Below are 23,995 nucleotides of genomic sequence, written 5' to 3'. Positions count from 1 at the left end.
AGGAAGCCCATGTTTTCATAGTGCCAACTGTGAGCCAGGTCCCATGCAAGGGGCTTTCTAATATCTGATTGCATTGAAGCCTCACAACTTTTGTGAAGTTGGTGAGAGTGTCCTGTTTTACAGTCATGAGAAGTGGGCTGCAAGGAGGTAGTGTCCTTGCCTGACGTCATTTATGTGGGGGGTGGCAGGTCCCTTCACAGCCCTTGCGTGCTTACAACTGCTGTACCTCTCTGAAGGTGTGGGTGGTTCCCTGGACTCAGGAAAAAGAGCTAGGTTAGGACATTTCTTGGCCAATCTCCAGTGCTGGTGCGTCAGGGGACAGAGATCAGCTCTTGGCATCCAGAATGCTCCTGCTGGGTTTCAACCAGCAGACAGATCTCAGGGCTTTACATCAGAGCACTTAGAGTTTTTTGAGAAAGAGGCAGTTTTACTGCACAGATAGCCAAGAACCGGTCATAATAGTTATTTTTAGCTACTGTCAAGTTGACCCCCAACTCATGGTGACCCCATGCATAACAGAACATAACACTGTCCAGTCCTGTGCCATCCTTGTGATTCACTGGAGTTCAGACCATTGTGATCCACAGGGCTTTCAGTGGCTGACTTTTGGGATTAGGTCATTAGGCCTTTCTTCCTAGTCCATCTCAGTCTGGAAGCTCCACTGAAACCTGTTCAGCATCATAACAACATGCAAGCCTCCACTGACACAGGGGTGGTGGCTGTGCCTAAGATGCACTGGCTGAGAATCAAACCTGGGTCTCCTGGACGAAAGGTGAGAATTTTTCCACTGAACCACCATTGCCCCCCAACATAATAAAACCAAAAAACCAAACCCACTGCCATCGAGTCAATTCCGACTCACAATGACCCTATAGGACAGAGCAGAACTGCCCCATAGAGTTTCCAAGGAGCGCCTGGCAGATTTGAACTGCTGACCTTTTGGTTAGCAGCCATAGCACTTAACCACTACGCCACCAGGGTTTCCAATATAGCTGTCATTTATTGACAGTTTATTATGTGATGGGTACCAGGCTAAACCTCTATGTGGATTAACTCAGTCCTCCCACAACTGTATGAAGTACTAGCACCCCCAGTTTACATTTGAGGAAGCTAAGGACATTGAGAAGCTGAGCAACTTGCCCAAGGTCATGCAGCACCTAAGCAGCTGGCAGGATGACCCGAGGTCTGGCTAGCCCTAAAGCCCACAGCCGTCCCCACTCTGACATCCCAGCGTGGCGGGCTCTGGTCCTGCACCGCCTTCTGCCTCCCTGGTGGAGACAGGGCCCTGGGACTATAGCTGGCTCTGGGCTCAGGTCCCTGCAGGGCAGCCGGGTCAGCCCCCCTTTCTCCAGGGCTCCACACTCCGCACCCCCTTCGGCACACTGCACACGGGGCTGGGTCACAGCATCTTCAGCTGGGCTGCTAAGGCCGTACAGACCCTCTTCATGGCCTGAATGGAAGCTGCCAAAAGCCACTGCAGCTAAACCAGGGTGGAGCCATTACAGCTTTCCCAGTACCCCCGGAGGGGCAGGTGGAGAGACTGACAGACACAGAGACACCTGTGCCCCTTGCCCGGCTGAAGCCTGAGCCAGCCATCCTGACCCATCCCTCATCTGCCTCTCCCAGGGCACCTGGGTGCCACCTCTAAAGACAGTCTCCCTTCAGCAACTTGAGGGACCAGGCAGCTCCCTCACCATGGCTGCTACACAACCTGCTCCTCCAGGAAGCTTCATTCATCCCTTCAGTCTTCATTTCTTCATACATCCATTTCATTCAAGAGGCACTGACTGAAGGCCTGGCTGTGTGCCCGACCCTGGGGTAGGGGCTGAGGAATCACAGAAATGAATCCAAAGCCTGCGCTTGACAAAACTGACAGCTCAAGACAGGAGATGAGACGTGGACTTAAACACCTCTTAACAGGAGGCAGAAATTTCACACGTGCATTCGACATGTATCAAGTGCCTACCTACAGTGCACCATAAAGACGTGAACAAAGCATCGTCTTTGTCCTTAGAAATTCAGTCTGATCCCATAAGAACAGCACAGAAAAAGTGCCAAGGAAGTTTAGAGGAAGGAGAGAAACGTTCCAGACAGAGGGTATCAGGAAGGCCCCATGGAGGAGGAGGGGCTGACATGGGGCCTGCAAGAGCTGTGGGGAAAGGCCATCACCCCAACTGGACCCCATCTTTACTCTGTATCCCTTCAGCAAATGGGCACTCGGCTGGTGGTGTAACTGGCTGATAAGGAACCATTACAGATGCTCACATGTTCACTTGCTGCGACACAGGGCTGGCACTTGGCACCAGCTGGTTAACTCCAGAACTGGCCCCCGCTGGGTTTCTAAGGTTCTCTTCCCTCTAGCTGGGTCACTGCCACAGTGGGAGTTTGCAAGGTGTCCCCCTCCCCCACCCAGTATGTGGGAGAAGGGGGGCAGATCCTGTTCCCAAAACCCTACACTTGTCTGTCTTAGGAACCCCAGGCTCAACACTTGTCTGGGTAAGGCAAGCTCTGATTGGAGGAAAGATGGCCAACTGGTCTCCATGGTGACATAAGCGCCTTAGCAGATGGGGAGCTGAGTTGGGAGGCTCTTCCCTTGAGATGCTCATCTTTCCCTTCCTCCCCATGGACTGGGGGCTCTCTTCAGGGACAGCATGGATTTGCCTTCTCTTCCCCAAGCCTGACTCATTCTTTCCGGAATCAATGGTCCAGGAGCAGGGTGGGGGAGGGCTTGTACAAGACAAAAGTTCCTCAAAAGCCAGTCTGAATTCTCATCCTTCCAGCCCACTGCAGACCCATCCTCATCTCTCCTGGCTGAGGTGGCCCAGGCTCTCCTGGCCACCCAGGAAGTTCCTTCCCTCCTTTGCCCTCTGTCCATCCCTTCCATCCAGCCACACCTGGCAGGACCCAGCTCTGAAGACAGGCAAGGGCCCCCTCTCTGGATAAACAGAGCCTGGGCGGTAAGGCCCACACGAACAGATGTCACTGCCTTTGGAATGAAAAACATTCCTAGTGGCCTGTCCCATCCTCCCACGTCAGCTCCCCAGGCTCTCTGCCAGAGGAACGAGTGGGGCCGACCCCAGGGAGATGCCCCTGGGAGGGGGACCCGCCACCCAGCATGGCTGTGACTGAGGCAAAATCCGGTTAAAGTGATCGGCAGTGGCATCGCTGAGAAAAAAAGTCAACAGGGAAAAATACTCAGCCCAAGATGTGTGGGCGGGAGAACAGAGATGGCCACCGGTGCTGTCTTGGTGACAGTGGGGGTGGGGACAGCTTCCAGCCAAATGATCCAGCCTGTGAACACGAGGAAGACGAGGACAGCGTCTTTCTTAGAACCCTAGGATGCTGCTGCCACTTTTCTGATGTGACCTCTTTTTCCCCATTGGAATGACTTTCATCTTCCCCCAGCGCAGGTTGGAACCCTGATCTCTGTCTCTGTTTTCTAGCTCAAACACCTCTAAGCTAGGAAAGGGAGTTTCTGAGCAGCCAGCTATACCAAGGCCACAGGCACCCCAGCAAGGACCTCCTGGGAGCAAGGGGGAGGGAAGAGCCACAACCGGCCACCCATGAGTCCCGGTGTTGGAGCTGGGAGCCCAAGACAAGCCTGAGAGGAGCCTGAGGGTGAAGAGCAGGAGGGGCACACTCTGGGGTCGGCTGAGAGCTCTCTTTCTGGGCCCCAGAGAACAGCATGGGCCAGGCCCTGAAGGGGCAGCACTGCTGGCAGAGCCTGAGGCTGTGAGGGCTGGCAGGAATCGCTGACCCAAGACAGGCATGGGAGTCCAGCCTGCTAGAGATGGGAGAAGGGAGGTGTCAGAGACCAGGGCTCATGTACAGAGTTGGGGGGAGGGTGGCGCATCACAGGGAAAACTGTGGGAAAATGGGGCCAGGGGATGGGAGTGTCCCCCTAATGTTAATGGCACTGTAGTCCCTGTATTCCTTCACATTTAGGATTGGAAGGGCTTGGTTCCCCATTCAGAGGGAGAAACTGAGACCCATTTATTTGTTTTTCTGTCTATCCATCCAATACTTTCTGCATATCTACCAAGTTCAAGGCCTGCATTAGGCCCAGAAATGGGATACTTTACTCAAGGTCACTGAGCAGCCAGCCAACGTGAGAGCTGAGCCTAGGCGCTACATTTTCATTCATTCATTCAACATTGAATGAATACCCACTGTGTGCCTGGCAGAGAGGTGCTTAAGGAACTCACAGTCTCTAACACAGCACTCGGCCAAACAGAGCTCTCTTCACCCCCACCACTGACCCGCCCCTCCAAGAAAATAACCAGTCAGCAATTGGGGGTCCTTTCAGGCAGTTCAGTCCTGAGTCCCCAGAGCTCGCCAGGGGGCTGGTCCCTCTTGTTAAACTGTTACGCATGGGCTGGCAGCTCTTTGAGCTCTCAAATTCAGCTCTTTGTAGATAAATAGCTACTGATGGCAGCAGACAGGCACCCAGGGTGGGGGCCCCAGGGTGGGCTCCAGGTTTAAGATGTGCATGGTATAAGGGAAGGGGGCAGCTAGCATGAAAAGCAAGTCGCTCTGCAGCCCAGACCAAGCCTGCCCGAGTTACACCGCTCCCCTCCCACTCACCAAAGACCTGCGCTGGCTCCCAGGACAGTACAAAACAAGCACTATTTCCTATACAGCTTCACTGTCCCCTCAACCTGGCCACCCCAGGCTGGGTGTCTCAGGAGGGTGCTTGGCAGTATGAGGTGATGGGAGAGGCTGAAAGAGCCCAAGAATCTGTCCACTGCAGAAAATATGTCCTGACGGCGTGTTCCTGGCAGCCCCCAGTAATTCTCACGGCACATTTGGTCATGGAGCAAAGGGTGGAAAATCCACTTGAGCCTTTGGGAACATCTTGCTTGCCTAAAACAAACCCACCCAGGGACCCAGCGGGCAGAGCACCCACCACACATCCATCTGCTCCATCCCATCCCAGGACACAAGCTGTGGCCAGGACCAATGCCCGGATCCCCCTGGCCACTTGCCTGCTCCTTCTCACAGGAAGGAGGTGTTGTGGCTGGTTCCCCCCAGGGGGTGTGCTCTTGACACATGAGGCCTCTCAGGCCACACGCTAAAGGAAGCATAACAGCGTTAGGCAGAAGGTTTGAAGCCAAAAAGTAGGTCTGGTCTGCGGAGCCTCCACGATCTCTTATCTTTCTCTATTAAGTAACTGCCTTCCATACAACCCTGAGCTCAAAGAACCAGAGGAAGCCTGTGGGAGCCAGGTAGCCTGGGTGCAGGTCCTGCCTGGCTACTGCAAACTCAGAACCTCACTTTCTCTTTCTGGACTCAGTCTCCACACCTGTTAGATCAGGAGCTTGGACCAGACAGTCTTCACCTTTCTTTTTTTAAACTAAGGATCCCCTTTATTTTTTCAAATCTTAGGTCCAAACCTCCCCACCCCAATCAGACAAAAGCCAAAGCACCTTGGCTGAAGTGGGGATATGGGGCCTTCCCTATTTGTTCACATCTCCTTGTCCACTGTCCCACTGGGGGCACTGGAAGTCCCTCCCAGGAAGGCCTAAGCTCTGCAGGGCACATTTGAAGCCCCTGGCCCCCTTTCAAGGGGACAGGCTGGGGTGGTGATGGGCCCAGACCTTAAGTTCTGTGGGTGGGCTCTGAGCAGCTCTGACAGATGGTTCTCGCAAGAACCACTGTTCTTCCTGACCATGGCATTGGTCCTCCTGCTCCCTCAGGGAGGGGCAGGTATGGAGGCCAGGAAATTAGAGGCTTTTTAAGGAACTTCTGGGTCAGGGTCCTGAATTTAAAGTTCACGTCTTTCCCTCACTTCTCTCTCTGCTTTGGGAAAGCTCTGGGCCCTGGCATTGCTGGGTGCAGGTTCCACTCAGTGGCCTTTACAACAAGATAACACTTATCTAGTCAGCCACACTGGTGTTTCTGGGTCACCCTGGCCCCAAAGTCACTTTGGGGTCTGCCCTGAAGCCAGTGCAGCTCAGCTCTTACCTTCATGCGTGTGAGCAGGCTGCTGCCAGCCCTCCTGTTCCCCGTCCATGGGATGCCGGCTGGGCCTGTGGTTAGACCCCACCCAGCCAGTGGGCTCTGCAGGAGCCACGGGCTTGCAGGAGGCTGCTGAGCCCGCCTGAAGCGTTGGCATTCACACCAAGCCACCGCCCTAATTCAGGGAGTTCCCTGGCAATTCTCTGCTAAGTGTTTTCCTCAAAGGTTCTGAAAATAAGTCAAAGTGGGGCCACCTTAGGGACTGGCTTTTTGGATTCCTGGACAAGTTAGCCGCCTCCAGCTGCCAGGAGGTTAGCTCCTCCCTGAGAGGAGCATGCTGGGCACTCTTTTCCATGAACTCACTTGACACCCACCCAGGCTAGTGAGGGTGGGCTCAGAGAGATCACCTGAGGTCACCCTGCTAGCAAGTGGTGAAGCTGGGATCAAACCCAGAGCTTCTGCCTCGACGTCTGGGAGCCTCCTAATCTCAGAGCTGTAGAGGGCAGCACTCTTCTTTTGGTTTATTGAGAGGCTGGGTGCTGTCAGGGCCTGAATGTGTCAGTTTCCAAAGTCCTCTCTGTCTGGGTCAGCTCCTCTGCATATTGCCCAACCCCAGGAGGCAGACCTGGGGGAGCAGGCACCAAGCTTGCCTGCCATGGCGGCCTTCCCCAATGGGGGAGGGGAGAGAGGTTGACTCAAGCTCCATCTGCTTCCTATTGAATGCTTCCTGTCTCCAGAATCCCATAGCAAAGTCCAGGCGCCCCCAAATCAGGAACACCTGGGAGACGGAGAAGGCTGAGCAGGGGTGAGGGGAAGAGAGGTTTGTGTTACAAGTTTGGAAAAGCCTTTGGACAGCGGGGCTGGCGCCGTCACAGGATCCTGCCTGACTTCTCCCCAGCTGAGGACAAGCTTGCTGCAGCCTGCTCTGCAATTGTAATGGAGGTGTCCAGACCTGTCTTGAAGAGGGGCAGCAGGTGGGGTGCTGGAGAACTAATAGGCCTGAAACAGCTAGGTGGGGCGGGGCTGAGGCAGGACAATGGCTTCCATCAGCAGGGCTGTTGGAAGGAGTGGGGACATGGAGCAGAACCAGACCTGGTGCACAACCTCCTCCAGCCCACATGCCTCTGGGGCTGGCACAGTGGTGGTGATGGTGGCAAAGGGAGCCCCTGCATGGGCCCAGGTAGGCAGCAGGGATAGGAAACAGGAAATCCAGAGGCAGATACTTCCTCTGGCCTACGCTGGGGGCAGGAACGGGCCCCATCTTCCAGGAAAGAGGCTGGAAAGCACACCCAGGCTGGCCGCAGCAGAGGCCAGGGTAGGAGCTGCTGTGAAGTGTGCAAGGCTAGGGAAAGAGGTAGGGCAAGAAAGCAAAAAGCTCTCTGTCCAGCAGCCCGCCCTGCTCTCTGTCCCAGCAAAACAAGACCTCCTCCAGGGGCCAGGGGCCCAGTCCTGGCCAGTGTGTTCCATAAGCCAGGGCCTGAAGGACCATATTAATGTCCCTCTGTCAGAGGACTTGCCCAGCCCAGGGAGGGGCCCAGGTACTCTCCTGGTACCAGCCGTGAGGACCAGAGTGGGCCAGAGCTGGAAAGGGCTCTGGGTCAACCAGGCCAACCCCCAGAGCCCAGGCTCCCAGGGCAACACTGCTGGTGTGTTCAACACTTGGGCAGTCAAAGAGGGACAAGAGACCCCTCAGGGGCCAGATGGAGGGAGCTGGGGTGGGGAGTCATTGCCTTCTGCCCTAGCAGGCTCCTGACCCACGCTCACTCCAAGTCCCTCCTGCTCTGCAGAGTAATTGAAACCAGAAGCAGTTACCAGGCTGACAAAGGCCCCTTGTTCCCAGATCCTCATTCAGTCTGTACTCTGAGCCTGGGCGGGGCTGCACCACACCAAGCTGAGAGCTGCTCCAAGGGGGTATGCTGGAGCTGCTGAGCCCTAGGGTCAAAGCAATCCCTTCTCCAGGCCTCCAGGCAGGGAAATCTCAGCCAGGGCCCCAGCCTTGACTTCTCTGCCCACTCAGAGGTCAGTGCATCAAAGCCAGGTCTGATTCCAACAGCTTAAGAAAACATGTTACCAAAAGTCAGCCAGAGGCCCCACCACAGGGGGCACGCTCAGGTGACAGCCCTCAGAAAGGGAGCTGCTTGACAAGCTACACCCAGAATCCCTGCAGGAACCGGGAAGGACAGGGTACCTAGACCTGGGACACCAGGCCGGCCATCACCATTGGCCAAGTATGGACTCTATGCCAGGCCCTGTGCCAAGGGCTTCATGCACTTTCACATTTAATCCTCATTCAAGCCCATTTTACAGGTAGGGAAACTAAGGCTCAGAGAGGTAAAGTAACTCATCCTATTCTCACAACTAATAAGTGAAGGAAGAGAGACTCTGAACCCCAGATCTGCCTGGCCTCAAAGTCCCTTCGACATTGGCTGAAAGATCAAAATTCTCTACTGCTTTCTCTCCGAGATGAAGGGGCCCTGTTCATTCCTTCTGTCCACAGCACAGTGCCTGCCACTTAGAAGGTACTCAATAAACACAAGGCATGAGGAAACCAGGAAACCATGGAGGTACACATCTCAGCTCTGACCAGCTCTCTCAGGTACATTCCTTCCTTTCAGCCTCAAAACAAGCTGGTGATGAAGGCAGAGTGGGAATGGTTATCCCCATTTAATAGATGAGGAAACTGAGACCCCAAGAGGTCAAGAGACCAGGACCCGGGGCTTCTGACTCAGTGCTCTGCCCAGGACAATCAGGGCAACCACACTCAACACATCTAAATCATTGACCAAGGGGTAGACCAACAGACCTCTGAGGAAAGAAGGGCCAAGGAGCTGGGATGCCTAACCTGGGGGAGAGAAGGCCAGGGGTGGCTTAGCTGCTTTCTTCAACCCTAAGAGGCTAATGGTGACCATTATGCTCTAGGGTCGTGGGCCCTGCTCTCTCACTGTAGCTGGACGGAGATGAGCACATCAGAAGAAAAACCCCTGGGTCAGGGGAGGAGGAGAAATGAAATCTCCATTCCCAGAGACCAGGCTCTTGTTCTCACCTGAAAGAAAGAAGGTCTACATTTTGTCAGATTTGCCAGCCTGGGATCTGTGGACACTCCCAAAGGCAGGGTCTGGCCCTCGTGATCTCCTCCTGAGTGCCATTTATAACAGTCCTGACCCCTCACAAGCTACCAAGGGGTCAGGTCCAGAGGTAAAAAAAATTACCCTTTTTTTTTTCTCTTTGGACATAGGCTCCAAGCTTCGGAAGGGGAGAGGAGGGAGGGTGAGGCATCCCATCATGCTTGAACTTGCCCATTGGGGGCAAAGGGGAATGGCCACACTAGGCATAGGTCAGCTGAAGCTTTCTTCATGGTCTGAAACCCTGCCCCTCCCTGCCCCCTGGGTGTTAGGCCACCCCTGGCAGGCTCATGGGAGAGTGAAGCTGCCTCCCACCCAGAGGAGCAGAGCCCAGGGGGAACCTTCATCCTCTGGCTCATGGCTGAGCTAGGGAATGGGGGAGCAGGGGAAGGGAGGCAACGGTACAGAGAGGGCTCCACTGGCTTGGGTAGCTCCTTGGTCTCAAACCCCTTTCCAGTCTAGGGTCAGCGGCAGGAATGGAGCTGTGGGGCTCTCAGAGAGAGTTCTTCCCTCTGGCCCAGCCAGCCAAAAAGGGCTGGACCCTGGGAACATGCTAATCAGCCGGGGGCTAGGTCCCAGTTGGGGACAGCACATCTGGAGCCTAGAGCAGCATGGCTGGAAATAGACTGGGACAAACAAACGGGAGTCCCCTGGGGCCAGGAGGCCAAGGCAGACTGCATAGAGAGCCCTCCTGGCTGAGCTGTTACCCGGATGGGGGCAGCAAGAGGGGCTGGGCCTGGATGGAGAACCTGGGGGTAATTTCCCTGAGGTCTGGGAAAGAAAGGGAGGATTCCTGAGCCTGGAGGAGAAATGGACCAAGCTGGGGGGGTCTCTGGCTTAATTTAGTGACAGAGGACAAGACCCCTGAAAGCCACAGATGGACATCCAAGCCCCCCTCCCCCCCATCTCTGGGTACCTTCATTTACTCATTTGCCCAGCAGCTAACCAAGCATGATCATTCTGGGCTGGGACACCAAATTGTGAGCCCTTGGTCAACCACTAACGAGCTATGTGATCGTGGCCATGTCGTTTACCCTTTCTGGTCTCACCTTCTTTCTCCCTACAAGAACAGGTTCACTCTAGGATCCTTTCTGGAGTCCCTGGGCAGCGCTTATGGTTAAGCACTTGGCTGCCAACCAAAAGGTTGGTGGTTTGAACCTACCCAGAGGTGCCTCAGAAGAAAGGCCTGGGATTTGCTTCCAAAAGGTCACAGTCGTAAAAACCCTGTGGAGCACAGTTCTACGCTGCACACATGGGGTCCCCATGAGTCAGAATCAACTTGACGGCAGTTTTTTTTTTTTTAGAATCCCTTCTGGCCTAAAACACTATGGCTCCTCTTCTTTTTCTATTTAACATTTTATTGTGAAAAATTTCAAACAGACTCAAGAGCAGACAAAACAACATAATGAAAACCCCTGTACCCATCACCCAGCCCCCACAATTATCAACTCATGGCCACTCTTGTTTCACTGTTTCCCCTGTATACCTTCTCCCTTCCCAAATCCCAGACATAGTGTAATTGATTCTATTAATACTTCAGTTTCTATCTCTTTAAGGACTATTAAAAATACATAACCAACATACATTATCGTATACAAAAAAATCAGTAATAATCCTTTTAAAATCATCAAACAGCCAGTCAGTGCTCATATGCCTAGTTGCCTTGTAAATATATGATTTTTTTGAGAGTTCATTTGATTGAATCAGAATCTAAAGTCCACACGTTCCAACTGATTGATATGTCTTATTCTGACTCATAGCGACCCTATAGGACAGGGCAGAACCGCTCCATAGGGCTTCCAAGGCTGTGATCTTTACAGAAGCAGATTGTCACACCTTTCTCCCATGGAGCGGCTGGTGAGTTCAAGCCACTGACCTTCTGCTTAGCAGCTGAGCATTTCATCACTGTGCCGCCAGGGCTCCTATGTCTTAACCAGTTACTGCCACGTCAATCCTGACTTACGGCGACCCCATGTGTTGCAGAATAGAACTGCTCCATAGAGTTTTCAAGGCTGTGGCCTTTCGGAAGCAGACTGCCAGGACTTTCTTCTAAGGTATCTCTGGGCGGGTTTGAACTGCCAACTTTTTGGTTTTTAGTTGAGTGTTCAACTGCACTACCCAGGGACTCCCGAAATTTTTTAGTCTCTTTTAATCTATGGATCTCCTCTCCAACTCTTTATTTATTTTTTTTAAATGCATTAGGTGAAAGTTTACGGAGCAAATTAGATTTCCATTTGATAGTTTAACTGTTTCCTGGCCTTGGTTTCATTTCCCGCAATGTGTCAGCGCTCTCCCCATTTCTGCCCTGGTTCACCCCGTTACCTTTTGTTCTGATTTTTTACCCCTTCCTGCCTTCTCATCTTTGCTTTTGGACAAATATCACCCTTTTGATCTTGTGTAATTGTTTCTCCCAGTGGTTACTATTTATTTTATGAGCTTGTCTACTGTTTGGCTGGAAGGTGGTCTCTGGGAATGGCTTCAGTTCCAGGCCAGAAGGGTGTCTTAGGGCCACAGTATCGGGGATTTCTCCAGTCTCTCTCAGACCAGTTGGCTGGGTCCATTTTATGAATTTGATTTTTTGTTTTACATTTTTCTCCCGCTCTGTCCAGGACCCTCTGTTGTGACCCCAGTCAGAGTGGTCAGTAGTGGTAGCCAGGCACCACCTAGTTTTTCTGGTCTAGGGGGTTGTGTCAGCTGCGGTTCATGGGGCCCCTTAGCCCTTTGGACTAATTAATGGCTCCTTTTCTTACATTCATTCCTTCAACCTTCCTCCTGCTTGCGTTGCTCGCCGCCCCTCCTGCCCAGCCGCTCTGCCCTGGGACACTCCCTGAACGTTCCTGCCTCCGTACCCCTGGCCATGCCCGTCCTGCCCCCAGAATGCCACCCCACTCCTTTCTGCTGATTCACAGCCTGCCCACCTTTCTAGAATAACAAAGAGCCTTAAAATGGCAATTAATGTGTTGGCCATTACATTTACATAAAGTATCTAAAGTATTTTTAATAACACATCCAAAAAAGGTAATTATAAAGACTACTTACAGTCCTAGGAAAAAAATGGGATTTATGGTAATAAATAATAAATAAATACACGCTATGTGGACTATGATTAAAACTATTTTAAATTTTGTTACACTTGAGAAACGGAAAAGGCACAAATAAAATGGTTGTTCCAGGCGAGTAGGAGTAGGGATAGTTTGTGATTATTTTTCAAGTCGCTTTACTAGTACGGCAATTTTGTTTCTAATATAAACACCGCTTTGGAATTTAAAACAAAGCCTTCTCGCTCCACCGCCTCCTTGAAGCCTGCCTAACTCCAGCCCACGACGTCGTTCCTGCTTGGACTCCTACGGCACAAGTTTCTCCCTTATTATTTACAAAACTGTGGAAGGCAGCAGAGCTTCTAGAGGGCAGGGCAGGGCATGGGCTCTGGAGGTAGCCGCCAGCCCTGGGGTTCAAATCCCAGCTCTCCTGCTCCCTGGCTGCCAGTCCTGGACAGGTTACTTGAATCCTTCAGTGCCTCAGTTTTCTCATCTGTGAAATGGTGATAGCATTCCTACCCCATAGAGCACAATGAATAAGGAAGACCAAAGAGAACTGACACCTTTGAATTATGGTGTTGGCAAAGAATATTGAATGTGCCACAGACTGCCAGAAGAACGAACATACCTGTCTTGGAAGTACAGCCAGGATGCTCCTCAGAGGCAAGGATGGCGAGACTGTATCTCAAGTACTATGGACATGTTATCAGGACTAGAGAAGGACAGCATGCTTGGTAAAGTGGAGCGGCAGCAAAAAAGAGGAAGACCCTCAATAAGACGGACTGACACAGTGCCTGCAACAATGGGCTCAAGCATCACAATGATTATGAGGATGGCGCAGGACTGAGCAGTGTTTTGTTCTGTTGTACATAGGGTCGTTATGAGTCGCAACTGACTCGACGGCACCTAACAACAACGATAACAACAGGGCACTGGGAAAATCCCAATAATAGAAGCATTTAGCACAAGGCTGGGCTCATCACTGTTCTCCAGTGGCTTGTAGCTGTTGTTAGCTGCCATTGAATTGGCTCGGACTCACGGCGGCTCCACGTAGAACAGAATGAAACGCTGCCCTGTCTTGCACCGTCTTCATGATCATTAGTACGCTCAAGTCCTTTGATGCAGCCACTGTGCATTTTGAGTATTTTCCAGCACTATATTGGACAATATTTTGTTGTGATCCTTTCTCCTTGCCCTCTTGCACACTGGGTTTTCATTGGTGAATTTGCAAAAGTAGATTGCCAGGGCTTTCTTCCTAGTCTGGAAGCTCCATTGAAACCTGTTCACCATGGATGATCCTGCTAATACTTGAAGTACCAATGGAATAGCTTCTAGCACCACAGCAACACGCAAACCTCCACAGTACAGCCAAACTGACTAGTGGCTTGGCACGTCAATACACTATACAATACACATGCACGTTATCCGTGTACGATCTAACGGTAATATGCTATACGCTTCCAATCTAACAGTAAGTTTGAGGCTAGGCTCCTCCACCTCTTGGAGTAGCCAGCCCCATGCTGGGCACACCATGGTCCTTCTCCCCTTGCTGTCTTGCACACATGTTCATTCTGCATCCCTTAGGTACACCAGGCAGCTATAACCCTGCCCAGAGGTAAGAGGACTCCAGACAAAGGAAGCCTGAGGCTCACCTTACGCCACAAAGTGGGACACTAGGGAAGAATATCACCCTGGCTCCTTCTCCAGGCCATTAGCCATGCTAGGGCCCTTCACCCAGGCTGGGAGACTCCTGGTAAGAGGCCTGGGACATGGGGACACAGTACAGAGAAGAGAGTACTGCCCTTGCCTGCACACTGTCAGCAGGGGTACCTTGGCCAAGGTACTTCCCCCCTCAATGTCTCAGTGTCTTCATCTGTGAAATGGGGAAAATACAATTATCATTTTCCTCACCAGACTGCTGACATGAGATCATGTTTAGGAACTGGCTTCCAAGAGCACACGTGCCAGACACACATGTTGGTGGTCAGTGCTTCCAGTTGTCTGTCACTAAATGCTGCCCTCTCCCATCTCACTCTACCCTCCCTGCCCCCACTGCCAGAGCAAATGCCTAGTGCTTAGGAAACAGGTCCCCTGGAGGGTCTCTGGGTGGGCTGCGTGGGAAGGGCTCAGAAAGGCCAGAGGGCAACAGATGGAGCCTTCCTCCCCCTGCCTTTCCTTTAGGCCACTGGAACATCCCCAAGGCCTGGGGCCCTACCACAGGGACACCTTCGGGTCCCACCTCGGCACCTACGAAGGGGAGTAGGACCAGGTACCAGTGGCTGGCACCAATCCCCTTCCATGTACACAAGGAAGGAGGGAGAAAGCTGGAGGAACCGGCCGTTCTGTGGCTCGGTGGGGCCTGGCCAGGTGGGAATTGCTTGGTGCAGGCCCTCCCCCACAGCCTGGCCATCCTCGGTGGCTCTGAAGGCAGTTACGGGGTGAGCCAGACATTATCAGCCACCCCACGCCCCTGGATGGGACACCCTGGTAGGGAAGACCCCTTCCTCTCCCAATCCATAGGAAGGCTGGTAGATGGTGCCGTGGCTCCTTTAGGGAGACAAGTCCTGAGACAACCTCACAGTCCCCAGAGGCCTCTGACTCGGAGCTGCCAGCTCACAGGCCCAGGTCAGCCGGCAGCAGAAAGGTTTGCGTTTCTTTTAATACCCACTCTCAGGCATTTAACATTCCTCGAAGCTTAAACACAGAAACATTTTCCTTACCAAACTGTGCTTTCTGCTCTGCCAAACATAACCTGGCTCCCTCCCCCTCCCCTACCACCTCCATCTGCTCCTGTCTCCAAGATGGGATGATTTATGATGTGCCTTTCCCCGGGCTGTGCGGCTGGCCAGAGACAGAAGCGGGGAAGCGACAGAGTGAGAAGTCCAGGTGGGGAGAACAACGGCCCCTGAAATTGGAGTTCCGGAGGTCGGGGTCCACAGCGCCCACTATGCTGGCTGCCCTGGGCACCCCTTTTAACTCCTTCTATTCCACAGGCACCAAATGGCACAGGGAGCGTAGCAGCCAGTTGTGTCTCCTGGCTGGGACTCTCCTGGAACTGGGTGGGCCCCAGCCCCGAAACCTCCCCTGCCCATCCCTCTGCCCAGCCCAGATGTGGAGATGGGGCTCTCATCCCTGCAGAAATCAGGTTGCAGGGACTGAATTTAGAGAGCTCTTTCTCATCAGCCCCCATTTCCTAAATAATGAAGGACTGGCTTGTGGTTACCTAGTAACACTGTCTCCCTGGCGACAGTGCTGAGGAGCAGGGTACAGGTCCCACAGCGTCAGGAAGGGGCGTGCTCAGGAAGGTGGGGTGATGTGAGGCAGATGGCCAGCCCCCCCACCCCGCCAACAGTGCCATCCTCCCTGTTCAAACACTGGAGCCTGAGACAGGTGTGGGGAGCAGGAGGCCCACACGGATCCCCAAGGGGCAATGCCATTAAAGACACCTGTTAAGAGCCAGATACCAAACTGCAGCCTCACCAATGCCTCAGAGGAGGAATGCTTCCTGTGAAAGGGCAACATCCAGGCCCCTGCAGCTGGAGCAATCCAGCCACATCCAGGTCACCCCTGGTGCGACTGCTAAGAAGCCCCGAGCTAATGCCTGTGGCTCAATTCCAGTATGGGCGAGGTTTTGCTTTCCTTGATTTCCTTGTTATAGAATCCTCTCCCAAGCCAGGCCACTCGCGTCACAAGCATGAGGCCACAGAAGATGCCGGACAGAATTGTGGATGGTTCCATACCCAATGCCACCCCACCCTGCAGGCCTATGCCCTCTTGACAAGTAAGTGAATAGCAGCCATCTTCAAAGCTGGAAGCCTGCCCCAGAGATGCAGGCTGCAAAGAACGCCCTTTTTTCCACATATATTCGCACAGGAGACATAGCTGAGGCAGGTACACTCTTAACCTGAGGACCTGCAGCCATGATAGCCTGAGAATCCACCCTAACCCAATGAACCCCAACAGAGATGAGTAAGGCCGACTGCAACCCTCCTAGCAAGTCAAGGATCAGTGCCCCAAGGTCCCTGCCTGATTCTAACCCATTCCAGATGAATGGCAAAGCCTTGGGACCCGTACCTCATTCCTCATCCCATGCCCATGGCAGACATCGCTAATCAAACGCAGCACTTTTCTCTCCTGGTCATGGATACAGCCTCAGATCCTTCTCAACACAGTGTTCAAGAAAATATCACCAACCAAGCAGGCATGTGGAAACAAAGGCAGCCGTCCTCCCTCCAGTCCATCCTGCAGGAGTGTGGATGAGCCACCTGGGGCCAGGCACACACGAGCCTCTGGCCTATCTCCAGCACAGGAGAACCGCTAGTCTGGGGAACTTTTCTTAAACCAGCTTTAAACCAAAGTCACAAGGGGCCAAGCACCATTTTCCAAGATGATGGGTGATGCCAGGGAAGGACTCTTTCTCAACTGGCACCACCTCCTAGCAGCAACCCCAGCCTCACCTTGGTGCCTGGCTGCACCTGGACCCTCACCTGGATCTGCCCTTTGCCCATGATTTTGTCCACAATCTCGTTGTTGTCCTTGTTGACCTTGGTCTTGTCATAGCACTTCTCATAGCACAGGATCCTCAGGGACTGAGAGCCCTCCAACTCAATCTCAAACTCCTGCAGAAAGATGGGAACAAAGGGCCCTGAATCTGAGGCTGGAAGACATGGGTTCCTGGCAGGTGTGGACTGCCACTCTGCAGGGGCAGGGTAAGAAGGGCCTGTGAGGACCATCCATAAGACGGGGAGGAGCTTCCAGAGGCCTCCAGTCACTGAGGAGGTACAGTTTGGGAGCCTGAGCTGGCACCATGTCTGCCTCCGATCAACATGAGCACTGTCATCAGAAGCCAGAGGAGCAGGGAGTAGAGGGCACAGGGGTTAGAGGGACAGGGCTGGCCCAACCAGCAGGTTTGGACACCCTCAGCAGGCAGGACATGAGCATAGGGAGGGGTGGGCATGGTCTCTGAGGGACACCAGGCCCCTACACTCACCTCGTCCCACTTGGGCTCTGTCGTGTCCCGGAACACCCTGGTTTTGGCTTTGCTGACAAAATAGCCAAAGGAATCCACCTCCAGGGTACAGTACAGGTCTGCAGGAGGAAGGGCAGGCAGAGACACACCGAGTGAGGCCCAGAGGCTCAGGAAGGAAGTGGGGACAGTGCACCTGTTCTTCCCAGGATCCCCATGGGGGTGGCATCTTAGCATTCTCCTCCCACAGCCCTGTGTGTTTTGGCCCCTTCCTGCTCTCTGCCCTCTGCTTGGATGGCTCTGCCCCTCCGCATCTCATTTGCTACCCTCCGCCCTTACTGGCCTGCTCCACCTTGGGGCCCTTGCACTTGCTGTCCCTTGTCCTTGACCTCTGCTTGGCTGCCTCCTCCCCACTGAGGCCTCATCTCAAGACCTTCACTGACATATAACTAAAGGACCTTCTTGCCCGTGGATCTCAGGGTTTCTCAACAGGATGCCACTGGCGTTTGAGGTGGACAACACTAGAGGGCATTTAGCAGCCTTGGCCTCTGGGCTGAGTAATCCCGAATCATTGTGAAAACCAAAAATTCCCCCCACATTTCAAAGCTCCCCTCCGATTTGTTGCTTTTTCCTTTCGTAGCAAGTAGCTTTAACTGAAACTCTCTGTGGTCGTTGTCTCTCTTTCCCCAACAATGTAAACACCACGCAGGTAGCAGCCTTGTCTTCTTATCCACTGGCGTGTCCTCTGTGCCACACAAAATGCTTGGCACACAGTAGGAATGAGTGAACAAGGGACTCATCACTGCCCAAGAGCTTCTGGCAATGAAGTGGTGCAGGTGTGTGGTGGTGGGGCTTTCCCCACTGTCTCCATCTCACACTGCAGCCTTTAAGGCTGAACATTTTCTCTTCTCTACCCTGAGACCCCACGATGGGTCACAGGACTGGGTGGTCACCGTGGGAATGCTGCAATTCTGCACTCCCCCTGGGGATATGACCCTGCAGCCCTCCCACCTCCATGGGAGCTGCCATGGTTGTTTCCAAGGGTTAAGGTGGGGCAGGGGTGAATCTGAGGCACCACAGGCTACCCTTTTCAGCGCGATTCAAGGGGACAAGGGGACGGAGGTCAGAGAGTAGACATAAGGCTCAGGCTGCCCACTCTGCTCAGGCCCAGGAGTCACCCAGCTCCCATCCTATCACAGAGACGCTCTGGGTTGCTTTCCACATGAAGGGAGAGTGGAGCTGACCCCTGAGGAGTCTCTAGCTGGGGGCAAAGCAAAGTAGATACAACTGGGTATTGAAACACATGGGATACAGGCGCAAATTAACGTGAACAATGCGAGAGGCCCAACGCTCTTGCCTCTGCCGGGCAGGACGTGGATCTGTGAGGTTGGGAGATGGCGGGAGTGAAGTGAAGTGTGGTCATCATTTTGTTATCTTAGTGTGAGTGAAACTCCCATCTGGGCTAGGCAGTAGCTCATGGGATTAAAGTGAGGGCTTTGGAGTCAGACTGTCTGGGTCCAAAATCTGGTTCTGCTGCTTAACCAGGGAACCATGTGCAAGTTATGTAACTTCTCTACCTCGGTTACATTCATCTGTGAAGGCCTGGGCCTGACTGTGCAGATTTAATGAGTTTACTAGGACAAGAAGACATGGTTGAAGATCCTCTACCCAGCTGGGCTTGAGCTGAGTCAGAATGAACTCCTGAGAGGGTCAGGGGCTGGGGTGGGAGGGCGAAGACAATCCAGAGGTAAGGAAGATGTCATAGCAGCCTTGGGGGGCACTCACCCCGTTTCTAACCACCCGACCCAGTTTGGGAGATGGAACACCTGCTCTGGGGGAGTGGCCTGCTCCTAGATGGGCCTGCGGCCTGAGGGCTGTCCCCAGCCAACCGGAAGCAGGGGGCCAGAGGAGGGGCGGGACCTTTGGCACCATGGAGATGGGAGGCACCTGGTCCCATGAGCTGGGCCGCAGACGTAGGTGTGTGTAACAGCCCTCGCAAACTTATTAACCAGCACATTCCTAGGCAACTCCCCTCCCCGACCCCAAGAAGGGAATTCTCTGGGTCTGGGGAGGGCCCAGGAAGCTGAGGTGTTCACAAACGCCCCAAGTGATCAGTACAGGTGGTCCTGGCCACAATTTCTAAAGGAAAGGCCTTGGGCTTTGGTGTCGGAAGATGTGGGTTTTAGTTCTACTCTACCATCTGTGTGAGCCTGGGAAAATCACTTGAGTGCTCTGAGCCTCAGTATTCTCACATGTAAAATGGGAATGGTAACAGTGACCTCAGAGGGATGCCAGGAGGACTAGAGAAGATAATGAACCTGAAACGACTTTGAATATGCCAAGGCCTTGTCCACACGCTGGCCATGTTCCCATTTTCTCCAGCACCCAGTAAGGTACCTAGGTACACAGTAGGGCCTCTGTAAATGAACTACTTCATTCAGCATTTCTGAGCTCCTGTACATGTTCATGCAAGGATAAAGGAGACATGGTCCCACCCTCAAAGAACTCACAGCTGGGAGACAAATCATAAATGGCAAAACAGCACAGCAGGTGCTGGAACCCTGGTTTGCCCAGGTGTGATGGGAACAGAGAGGAGCCCAGGGAGGCGTCCCAGTAAATGTTTATTGAATGACTGTGTGTGGGTCAATGGCATAACTTCTTTTCAGTATGCTGCAGGGAGAGAGGCCAAGCGCAGATCTCACCTGCCAGAAAGGAAAAGAAGGGAGTGGGAAGGGGCAGGCTAAAAGGATAGGAGTCAGATCCTGCATAATATTAAGTCCTTGCATCAATCTGTGACTCAGTGTCCTCATCTGGCAAGTGGGTAGAAACTATTCCCTGTTTAACCTAGTCTTAAGTCCCTATGTGGATAAAAAATAGATAATAAGTATAATCATACAGAGTCGCTATGAGTCGGCATCAATGGCAGCGGGTTTGGTTTTTCAGTGTAAGTAAAATCATATACTTGTTACATATACATGTAACACTCAAAATGATACAGATTTAGTAGATGATAATGAAGGGAAGAGAAATGAATGTGTGTGGCTATGTGCTGGAGTTGCACATATATTGGCATATTTAAGTCTGCTTTCAGGTCAGTGTTAGCAAGTGTGACTGCCTTGTATGGAGAAGAAAGCTGAGGCTCAGAGAGGTTAAAAAACTTGGCCAAGGTCATACAGCTTGTAACTGGCAGACGTGGGGTTGGAGCCCAGACACCTGGGGATGGGAGGGGGCTGGGAGGAGTGCAGATTTGGAGATAATAAGCAAGGAAGATCCCCCTGCCAAGAGGTACTGTTTCCTGGCCTTCAGGGATGTGTTCCATATAGCAAGGAGTGCTGGGAAGAGCAGAGCAGAGCAGAGCACAGCAGGTGGGCAGCGAGAGACCCCATGCAATGGGTCCATGGGGACTTTTGTGTGAGGGGATGAACAACGAATGGCCCACCCAACCTCTCCCTAGGGCTGGTGGTCAAGGGTCACTTACTGGCTGACTGTTTAAACCCCTTGGCAGAGTGGACAATGACATGAAGGAAGCCATAGAGTCCTGGAGACTCGTCGTCTGCAAGAAAGAAAACCCCCCAGGGTAGGGGTGGTGAGGGGCTCCTTTTGGCTTCATCCCACCTCCAGCCCAGGATGATGGGGAGAAGACAATCTGACAGCACCACCTGGTGGCCAGATGAAAAAGTCTCCAAAGCCTATTGGTTCCTGGAATATGAGCAGTGCCCAAAGGTGCTGGTGCTCCTTCTCCCCAGCACTTAACCTGGGAGACCACCCACACCTGTCCTCCTGGGCCAGAGATTTCATGCCATCCCCCAGGGACACTTTCCCTCCCCCTCTGAATCCTGCTTAGTCCTTGGCTGCCCTCCCTGGTCTAACCTTTCAAAGTCAAAATTAACCAGTAGGATAACTCACTCTGTGCTAATGGAAGAGAGCCAGTCCTGCTCTGCCCCCTGCTTGGGACACGGGAGGCTCTCTATCACCCCCATACGCCAGGGAGAGCCTGCCTTCAAGATCCCTTCTGGAGAGTGGGTCTCTCCCCAGTACCCATGGGCTACTAGAATCTACTCACTCTGGGCCAGTTACCAGCCCTGAACACAACTCCCCCTTGCTCAGAAACACCATAGGCTCTTTGGCTTACAGCAAAAACTTCAAACTCCCTTGCTTGGCATTCAGGGCCTTCCAAGATCTCATGCCTGGAAACTTGCCGCCCTATTTCTCACACACTACTCTAACCCATCCACCCTCACCCCACTGCCCCATCCCACAGAAGCAGAAGGCTTTTATTATCTGACTACCTTATAACGTACGAACAGGATCCTAGTCCACCAGGATGTTAGATTCTTCTCTCTAAGCCAAAGGGGGCTAGGAGAAGTCGGGGGCCACGTGGGGGGCTCATATCTCACTGTGAGAATGACCCCTATTCAAGCTTTCTGTATATCTGACAACTGAGTCATCCCAGCCCAGTTGAGCAGAGATTAGCCATTTCTAGCCAGGTGACTGGTCGGGTCCTTATGGAAGGCTCCAGCAAGGCCCTGGGGGCTTCAACCAGCTAGTTGAGCAACGTTGGGTTCCAGATCTTACCATCTTTATTGCTGGTGACAGGAATGTTGTGCACAGTCCTAAGTTTGAAGCAGGATCCCGTGAGCACCTGGAGCTCCACCGAGCTCAGGACAAAGGCCTGGAGATCTGCAGAAGGAGCCAAAGAAATCATCATAGGTCCACTAGGACCTGCTGCTCTTCTTTGGGGTCTGCTACAGGAACACAGCTTGGCTCTAGGGGAAGAGTTTGTCCTTGGAGGAGGTGAAAGACCTGTAGACACTCACAAGGGACAATTGTGAATATTCTCAGGGGGGTGAAGGTGGGTGGATTAGAGCAGTGCAGGAGAATGACCGAAGTTTGAGCATGAGAGTGACTGAAGAGGCTCGCCTATGTGTCCAGTCCTATTGCTAATTCACAGCATGCCTTAAACCAAACACTTTATTTATTTGTGCCTTAGTTGATGGGTAACATCAATTAAGTGTCACCTGCCCTGACACCTTCTGAGGGGATTGTGAGGATGGAAGATCAAATGCTGGTCATCAAAGTGCTTAGAAATACAAAGGCCCATCATGGCCAGGGACCCCACCAGGGTGGTGCAGGGCGGGGCAGGACTTTACCCTTCTTCTGTAGTTTCTGAATTGCTTCTCTCCACTCTGACCTCTCGTAGTCCGAGGACAGTAAGAACAAGTAGCTCTGAAGAGAGGAGATAATAATTTAGTGGGGTGACCATGGTCAGGCCAAACATATTCCCAGATTCCGTCCTCTGCCTTAACACAGCTGCTTATCACCCAGTCACCTGTAGGCTTAGAGGAGGCAGCTGGGAGGGGGCCTCCTTCCCTAGGAAGTTGGGTGCCAAAAATGGCAGTGCCAGGGATAGCCAGCAGAGGGCACTGGCTCCACACCAAGGGGGAGAAGGAGTCCAGAGCTGGACCCTTGGCAGCCACATTGGGAAGTTGGGGCCTGAGGCCCACAGTCAGGGTCAGAAGCCACTGAGACGTCAGGCCTGGACCAAAGAAAGGGGCTGCCTTTGTCCCCCCCACCCCCCCATTCCTGACCTTTCCATTCCGATTGTGGATCCGAAAAGGGATTGTGGGGGAATTAAGCAGCAACAAGAATTCATTCTCAAACATCTTCTTTTTTAGGCGCTCGATGGCCCGGCTCTGCCCTTTGTTGGCCTTCTGCAGAGGAGGGAAGGTAGAGATGGGTTTTCTCACACTCAGACTCCACTGCTCATTTGCCAGCTCTAAGCACACCACTCCCCTGCTTAAAGCCCCGGTGCCTGGCCTGGCAGACGTGGTCTCCCTGGGCTGGGTCCAAGCGTCCTCTCTGCCCAGCCTGATACCTCACCACCCCGCCCTGCCCTGCACCGCCACGCACCCTCTGCCACTCCCTCAGGGTACTATTCCCTCTCTGCTGGGGTACCACTCTTCCAATTTTCCAAGTATGTATGTACGTTTTTTTATTGTGGTGATACATATATACATACACACACACACACACACAGTCGGCCCTCCGTATCCATGGGTTCCACGTCTGCAGATTCAACCAACCGCAAATCAAAAAAATCCACGTATTTAGTGTGTGTGTGTGGAGGGGGAAGTTCCAAAAAGCACCAAGCACTATGCTGAGGCCACGCGAACGAAGGCATGTGCAGGCATACCCTGCTGCAGCCTTCCACCGCGTCACAGATCTCAGTCTCTCCCCAGCACTGTCGTCTCGCGCACCCTTGGGTCTGCTATTTACATAGCATTTACATTGTATCAGGTATTATAAGTCATCTAGAGATAATTTAAAGTATACGGGAGGATATGTGTAGGTTATATGCAAATACTATGCCATTTTATATAAGGGATTTGAGTATCTTCACATTTTGGTATCTGTGGGGTGTCCTGGAACCAATCCCCCTCAGATGCCGAGGGAAGACCGTATAACAAAATATTTGCCATTTCAGCTGTTTTTACGTGCACGATTCAGTGACATTAATTACATTCATCATGTTGCACAATAATCAGTTTCCAATTTTTTCATCACCCTTAAAAACTCAGTATCCCTTAAGCAAACCCCCCTGGTAGCCCCTGATAAACTTTGGTCTCTATGCATATGATATTTCACATAAGTGGGACCACTATTCAATGTTTGTCCTTTTATGTCCGACTTTTATCTCACTCAGCATCAGGTTTTCAAGGTTCATCCATGTCATAGCACATGTCAGAACTTCATTTGTCTTTACGATGTGTAACACTCCACTGTATAGATATACCACATTTTCTTTACCCATTCATGTGTCCATGGACACTTGAGTTGTTTCCACCTTTTAACTACTGTGAAGTGTTACAACAAACACTGGTATACCAGTATCTGTCTGAGTCTTTGCTCTC

The 23,995-nt window shown here is 52.6% G+C and overlaps 1 protein-coding gene across 4 annotated transcripts in view; it reads right to left on the bottom strand.

Moving 5' to 3' along the window:
• The window catches only part of ABR (ABR activator of RhoGEF and GTPase), a 204,874-nt gene that overhangs the window by 25,924 nt on the left and 154,955 nt on the right, over positions 1-23,995 (bottom strand). For all 4 annotated transcript variants that reach the window (XM_064271502.1, XM_064271499.1, XM_064271500.1 and 1 more), the window contains 6 exons: positions 22,673-22,795; positions 22,235-22,310; positions 21,660-21,764; positions 20,563-20,637; positions 17,109-17,206; positions 16,606-16,737 (listed from right to left, as the gene is read on the bottom strand). In XM_064271502.1, the coding sequence (XP_064127572.1) occupies positions 16,606-16,737; positions 17,109-17,206; positions 20,563-20,637; positions 21,660-21,764; positions 22,235-22,310; positions 22,673-22,795 (609 nt within the window). The remainder of the gene's footprint in view (positions 1-16,605; positions 16,738-17,108; positions 17,207-20,562; positions 20,638-21,659; positions 21,765-22,234; positions 22,311-22,672; positions 22,796-23,995) is intronic.

The sequence above is a fragment of the Loxodonta africana genome, chromosome 18, assembly GCF_030014295.1.
Source record: "Loxodonta africana isolate mLoxAfr1 chromosome 18, mLoxAfr1.hap2, whole genome shotgun sequence".
Classification (NCBI taxonomy): domain Eukaryota; kingdom Metazoa; phylum Chordata; class Mammalia; order Proboscidea; family Elephantidae; genus Loxodonta; species Loxodonta africana.
Note: the sequence above shows the minus strand (reverse complement) of the source record. Positions and strands in the feature narration are given on the sequence as shown.